We start from the raw sequence: 7,507 nt of genomic DNA on the forward strand, positions 1-7,507 counted from the left end.
CTAGCATGATAATGGCTCAAGAACTAGGGTGACAAATACCAGACTCTCCCTAGAGGATGAGCGAGGAAGGAAAGGTTGGTTATTTTGACAGAGTTACTGGGTGGGAGAAATGAGGCAGGCTGGGAACACTCACATGTAAATAATCTGTTATTTTCAACATACCCAGGGAATGTTCTACTTGCTGTCTACTTGTATGTTTCACAGAGCCCCTCTGGCTCAACCTGGCTAAAATTTGACCTTATCATCTTCGGTCCACATTTGGCTTCTTTCGTGTCCTTTATGTTTGTACAAAGTACCTATCATGCTCCTACTTGCTCTTTCCGGACATCTGACCATCATCCTTGAGTCCTTCCTCTCTTCATCCTTCATGTTCCATCCCAATTCCTGCTAGCCTAGGTACTAAATATATACTTCTGGAATCTCTCCTTTTTACTCCATTGCCTCTACTGTACCCGTTACTCCCTTGCAATTGGTTTTCCATACTCTAACAAGAAGGACTCTTTTAAACATGATTCTAATTGTGCCTTTTCTTGCATTATACTATTTAAAGGCTTCTGAATACCTAGTCCTCAATACGTCCACTAAGATCTTATATAGTCAGGTTGGTCTCTGTGTCTCTAGAAGTAGTCTGCCTTATTGGGCCTCCTGGATGGCTCATTTGGTTAAGCGTCTGACTTCAGCTCAGGTCATGATCTCACAGTTCATGACTTTGAGCCCCCCTCTGTGCTGTCAGCACAGAGCCTGCTTCAGATCCCCTGTCTACCTCTTTCTCTCTGCCCCTTTCCTGCTGGTTCTATCCCTCTATCTCAAAATAAATAAATAAACTTAAAAAAAAAGATAGTCCCCCTTCTCTAGCAGGATGCATCTCCTTTTGCCTCAAGGCCTTTGTCTAAGCTGGTCTGATCATTTAAAGTGTGTATCACCTTTCCCACAGTATCATCAAGCTCTAACTTACTCATTCACCTAATCTCTGCTTAAATGTGAACTTCTCATCCAAGAACTCTCAGACTCCTCAAGCTGAAGTCTTTTTGCTATTAGTCCTTCGTCGTCCCTTTGCTATGAGCTCATGTTCTTCACACTTTCCCTTTGGTGAGACCCATCACATTTGACATCTAATTACTTGTTCAAACACATTTTGCCTGTCAGATGCTAAGCTCCATGAGGACTGAGGACATGTCTCTCTTACAGCACTGTGTCCCCAGTGCTTAGCACAGTGCCCAGCTCAGATCAAATATGCGATGAGCATATCCAAGTGATGGGTACTTGCTTCTGTGATTTGGGCTCTCTCAGCCTCTCCTCTCCACAAATATTCTGCTTCACATCTTTTGTTTACCTCTGAGAAAATCCCATATCATTTCATATTTATTTTAAGCCCATGCCCTTCTCTGTAGAATTGTCTACCCAGCCTCTCTGAGCTGGCATCCAATCATTGTTAGCATACAGCAGTTGTCAGCATCACAGGATGGAGCCCAGTGTGTCACTGTACTGTGACCCTTACCATGGTATTTGGAAATTATTATCTGATTGGCTGTTTATATGAGTAGGGTTTGTGTGCAGCTTCTTTTATAACAGAGACCCTGTTTTGTGGACTTACATTCATCCTGATAATGTTAGCACCTAAAGCAAGTCAAACTAAATCAAAAAAGTTAGAATGCCTCACAACTAGAGGTATAGTAATCATAGAAATAAATGCTAACATTATGGACTACTTTCTTCAAAAAAATTTTTTTTAACATTTATTTTTGAGAGAGAGAAAGAGAGACTGAGAGCACGAGGTGGGGGAGGGGCAGAGAGAGGGAGACACAGAATCTGAAGCCGGCTCCAGGCTCTGAGCTGCCAGCACAGAGCCGATGCGGGGCTCGAACTCACGAACAGTGAGATCATGGCCTGAGCCGAAGTCAGATACTTAACCAACTGAGCCACCCAGGCACCCCCATTAGGGACTACTTTCTATATGGTATGTACGATTTTAAGTGCTTTGACTGTGAATTCATTAAATCTCAACTCCTATGAAAGAATTGCTTTTATTCTTCCCATTATATGGATAAGCTGGAGACCAAAAAGGTTAGTTTGTCCAGACTTAACCAGCTGGCGAGTGGCAAAGCTAAAATTTAAACCCACTGGTTCCAGAGTCTACCCTCATCTGTTGTGGCCAGACAGTAGAGTCTAGAGCTTTCAAAATTGGGTTCTGGAATGTCTGTCTGCTTCAGATTCTGGTTCCTCCACTTATTCATCATGTGACCTGGGTAAGGTCCTTCTTTGCAAAATGGGGATAATCATATGTCTTTTAGAAAGGTGTTCTGAGGATTAAATAAAATAACCAGTCCTCGTGAAATATTGAACATACGCTGTTCTAACACTGGTTAAGTCAATGTGAACACTCCTTGGACACATCTTTTGGGGTTCTTTTCAATTGTAAATCCAGTGAGTCTGTCTTTTTATAGTTCCTCAGTCTTTTCTCTTTGCCAATTCCTGTTACTTTTCAAGGTTCTAGTGTTTATTTTTAATAATAAACCTTTATAAGGGCCTGAGGACATCCTTGCATTTCTGTCAAGTAAAATCTATGGGCTATTTGACAAGCATGTGCTGCCTAAAACCACAGTCCTGATTTCCCATGCTTAAATGTGCAGGTTACATGGTTGAGTGAAGATGTCTGGCTGAAGAGAGCAACAGAATTCCTGTTTACAGCCAGACCAAAGCCAGAAAAGAAGTCCGCACAATTAAGTTTATTGAGATGTTCTAATTGTAAAAGAACTAAAAAGAATATACAATTAACTTGTCAACATATGCATCAGATGTTTCCTCTTTCCAAGTTAGATGAAAGCCAATTTAGTATGATTTGTGTTATTAAATTGATTAGCAGTCAGATGGAAACTTTCAGCTGTTTAGGTGATGATTTAATTGTAAAGACTATACTTTATCTACTGACACATGCTTATTTTATGAAACTCTTAAAATCTTAAGGTTCTTTTCGTGTATATTTATGTATGTTGACAGATGCTACAGCAGCAAATCATACTGGTGGAAACTACAGAGTGTACAGTTCAGAGATTTAATCGTCTGACTTGTGTGCAGACTTATTAGTAGTTTTTCAGTAGTACGGAAGTAGATATATTACTTAAATCTTGTCTGTTTGTTTATTTGCTTGGGTCAAGATGGAACAAAGCAAATAAAAATGTGGTAAAACATATGTTTAAAATAGGTGGAAATTGAGACAGTGGTGGCATCAGGAGGGAATTGAGCTCGCAGAACAAATACCATCAAGTCCAAAACGCTTGGTAGAGGTGGGCCTCTGTGACTGCCTAAAGAGGGAAATAAAAGACAACTGTGTGGTTTATGGTACCCATAAACACAGGTCAGTTGTTGAGAGGCACAACTATTGTAGTCACTGCGACTGGAGACAGATGTCTCCCATTATCTGGAATGTGGTAGATAGCACCTTCAGCAGCCCTTGTACAGAAAACACGGCAACAGGTTTTTTGGTACTGCTACCTTTAATATAGGCTATTTTGTTGGCATTGTAATGATTAATTCATGAAAAGCAGTTTCTTCTTAGGGCGCCTGGGTGGCTCAGTTGGTTAAGTGTCCGACTTTGGCCCAGGTCATGATCTCACAGTTCGTGAGTTCGAGCCCTGTGTCGGGTTCTGTGCTGACAGCTGAGCCTGGAGCCTGCTTCAGATTCTGTGTCTCCCTCTCTCTCTGCTTTCCCCCACTCATGCGCGTGCTCCCTCTCTCTCTCTCTCTCTCTCTCTCTCTCTCTCTCTCTCTCTCTCTCTCTCTCTCAAAAATAAATAAACATTAAAAAAAAAAAGGCAGTTTCTTCCTCTTGAGTGTGTTATGCAACCCATTGGTGTTCTGGTTTAATCTAGAGGTCAACTTATAGTATCTATAGATATAAAAATGATCATAGTTTCTTAGATAATCCTTTTTGATTGTTTTTAACTTACTTTCATAAATATCGGTTAGATGAATATTGATTAGTTTGGGGTTAATTAATCAGACATACCTAGAAATTGGAAGTGCCACTGGGAAGTGAGCTAGATACGGCCAAGAGTACCAAGATTTTCTTTTAGGTAATAATTCTGGATTAGGTCAAATTTGGATTAGCTCACCTGATGGTGTGCATCAGGAATGCTTGGAAGATTTTTAAAAGACAGATCCAGGTGCCTGGGTGGCTTGGTTGCATGTTTGACTCTGGATTTTGGCTTAGGGCATGATTCTAGGGTTGTGGGATCAAGCCCTGCATTGGGATCAGTGCTGAGCATGGATCCTGCTTGAGATTCTCTCCGCCCTCCTCCTTTCCCCAACTCACTCTCTCTCTAGAAAAATAAAATAAAAATTAAAAAAAAATAAAGTCGTAAAAAGACCCATCTCCCATCTATGTAGTTTTTTATTTAGTAGGTCTAGGATGGGTGAGGTGAGAGCATCTTCATCTTCATTAAAAGAGAGAGAAAGAGAGAGAGAGAGAGAGATGGCCACATAAGTGATTTAGTGATCAGTGAAGTTCTAGAACTACTACCATAGATTATGCTGCATTAATTTTAGATAGAAACAGATTTTAAGCACATACAGCTAAATACACCTTAGCCATAAAGCCATCTATTTTATGGTTAAGATCATATGTTCTTGAGGACTGTAAATTTCCATAGTATTGTCCATTATAATCAACTTCAGAATTCTCTACTGAGCCAATTGAATAGGGTGATTTAATGTATGGATTTCTTATTAGTAAACCAATGAACAGTTTTGGTGTGTGTCTACTGGAACTGATGACTTTGAATAGTTAATATGATTCTGGGATAATTTTTATTCTCACCATTGTCTGATTATATTTCTGTATAGACTAAAAATATTTTGATAACTATATTCTATCTAGAGAGCATTTTCTTATTTTTCATCCACAAAACATAAAGTGTGCTTTATATGCATTGTACAGTTATCTGATAGCTCTAGAGGTAGTTTTCGTTTGTAGGCATTTACATGATAATATGAAAAATGATATTCAGAGATTGGTATCTCCACATATGTCTTTACTTATCTGTGGTAGTCACTAGTTACAGACAGAATCTTTAAGTATCTGGTGAGTCTTGGTTTAAAGTAGAAAACCAAGGCTGTGTATGTGTGTCTTTGTCTAGCATCAATATTTACAACAGAAATCTTGAGTAAATGTCCTCTGTTGACTTTCCATTGCTTCTTTACAGGCATTGCCTCCATGACAGTGCCAGTGTACATCGCTGAAGTCTCACCGCCCAATTTAAGAGGTCGATTAGTCACCATTAACACTCTCTTCATCACTGGAGGCCAGTTCTTTGCAAGTGTTGTGGATGGAGCCTTCAGTTATCTCCAAAAGGATGGATGGAGGTCTGTAAATTGTCCTTACAGTTAATTTTCAAATCATCTTTTTATGGAATGGGAGAAAAATTGAGAAATGATAGGAAAATATAACTGGGTATTTTGGATCATTATAACTAATTTATAAGTGGGTGGCATTCAGCAAAATTGAAAGTGGACAAGAAGCTGATATTTATTTTAATGATAGACAAGGAACCTACCATTATGAATTGATATTTACAGACTTTTTAGCATTTAGGTGACATTTCTCACACTGTGTGTAATCTTTTGCAATATTTGTTTAAAAATGAATGCAGCAATAAATATGTATGGAGTTCTTGAATTGTATCAGTGATTGACAAGGTGTTTATGAACTGCAGATATAACTAACATCCTTTTTGGATTGAAGAATCTACATTCTGACCTGAGTGAAAGAAAACCCACTCTTTAAAGATACAGATTTAGCTATATAAAAATATGTTATTGTATACATAAATTTAAAATACACAAATTGTTCTTTAATCACTATTTGGCTTATTTTGAATCAAAAGAGATGAGAAAAATGTTTTTAAAACTGTTCTAAAATATTTTCAAACTGACTGTCATAGAAACAAACTAATCTTCTGTTAAAGCTTAAAGATATTATAGGCTCTGGATTTTGATATCATAGTTCATAGTATTCAAAACAACAGATTGATGTAACTGCTTCGGGGAAATTTTATTAAAAACCTGTGGCAGGTTACACAATATTCTCTAAGTTATTTTCTTGCCACCATGTATTACAACAAATGTTTATTGACCATCTACTCTGTATGAGTGCTGGGGATAGAATGTTGAACAAGACAGACTCTAGTCCTTATATAAATGCATGGTGCTTACAGTGTTGAAGTGAATTCTTAACAGCTGAAGAAAAAAGGGTTTGATGTGGTGCGGATGTAGGCAATCAAGCTTCTATGTGAAAAGCACAGTAAATCATGTGCCTTGATGAGCCATTAAAGACTGAGCCTGATGAAGTTTTATTAAAAGTTATGTGAGAAAACTCATTGATGCCAATTAGGGCCTACATTTGTCAGGACATTAAAGAGAGGACACAGTTCTTAAAAGCATTAGCTCTTTCTGCAGATGTTGCTAAACCACTTTCTACCTTTGAAAGAATGAATCTCTGCCAAACTGAGAAATTACTGGAAAATTGAAGAAACAGGAAATTTCATCATTCTTTTCCACTCTGTAGATGAGCAGAAAGACAGATAACTGTTACTAGTGTAAAGTGATATTTTGAGTTTTTCTTGGAAACTCAATGCAAGTCAGTTTTCAACCCATGTCTTTAAACAGATCTAAATCATTTACATTAAGTTAAAAAACTTATTATGTAACTAATATATATATGCTTTTATTAAAAGTCTATTTTTTGGGTTTTAAGTTTGCAAAGAGACCTTAACTGATAAAAATCTGTTTTTAAATGAAAACATATAAAGTGCATAAGCCATATTTTTTTTACTTAAGTATAGTAATGTAGGTATCTTTGTACTGGTTAGAAAAAAAGAGAAAGATCATACAGTATTGAAAATTATTTATGAATGTGGTGTCCCTCTGTAGCAGTGGGAGACTTGCTTGGGTCAGGCATTAGAACACTTTCAGAGGCAGAGTGATATAGTTATAGACAAACTTGGATTCAGATCTGCTTTCTGCCTCTCATTAGCTTCAAACCTTGGACAAGTTACTTAGCTCCCTGAATTTTACTCTTGTATTGTAAAAAATGGGACCAAAAATACTTGTCTTGTTTGATTATTGTGGGATCTAAATTATTATAGGTGAAGTTTTCAGCCCACTGCTTCACATACGGGAAATGATCAATAAACACTGAATCACATAGTTATTTATTCTGATGAATGAATAAAAGGATGGTGCTCTTATAGGTAAGTTGTGAGGTTGAAGGAAAAGCCATCCTATGGCTTGTATTTTCTTTATCAGTACAGATGAGGCTTGGAGGTGATAGGGAAGATGCCTAGGGAAGATCACTGTTAAATGCTTATAGCTTCTGTAGAAAATATAAAAGACTAGAGACAAAAACGATTTTCCACATATCCATGGGATCCCAGCTGAAGTTGGGGCTATATACTTGCAGTGCATTTTCCCCACAATACTAGAGAACCGAGGGGTAAAAAAAAAAAAAAAA

General features: G+C 37.7%; 1 protein-coding gene across 1 annotated transcript in view; it reads left to right on the forward strand.

Annotated features, from left to right (window-relative positions):
- SLC2A13 (solute carrier family 2 member 13) overlaps positions 1 to 7,507 on the forward strand; it is a 392,282-nt gene that overhangs the window by 51,840 nt on the left and 332,935 nt on the right. The window contains exon 3 of the mRNA XM_040489036.1: positions 5,202 to 5,361. Within this exon, the coding sequence (XP_040344970.1) occupies positions 5,202 to 5,361 (160 nt within the window). The remainder of the gene's footprint in view (positions 1 to 5,201; positions 5,362 to 7,507) is intronic.

This window comes from Herpailurus yagouaroundi, unplaced genomic scaffold (genome assembly GCF_014898765.1).
Source record: "Herpailurus yagouaroundi ecotype Mexico unplaced genomic scaffold, PumYag 166, whole genome shotgun sequence".
In the NCBI taxonomy this organism is placed as follows: Eukaryota; Metazoa; Chordata; class Mammalia; order Carnivora; family Felidae; genus Herpailurus; species Herpailurus yagouaroundi.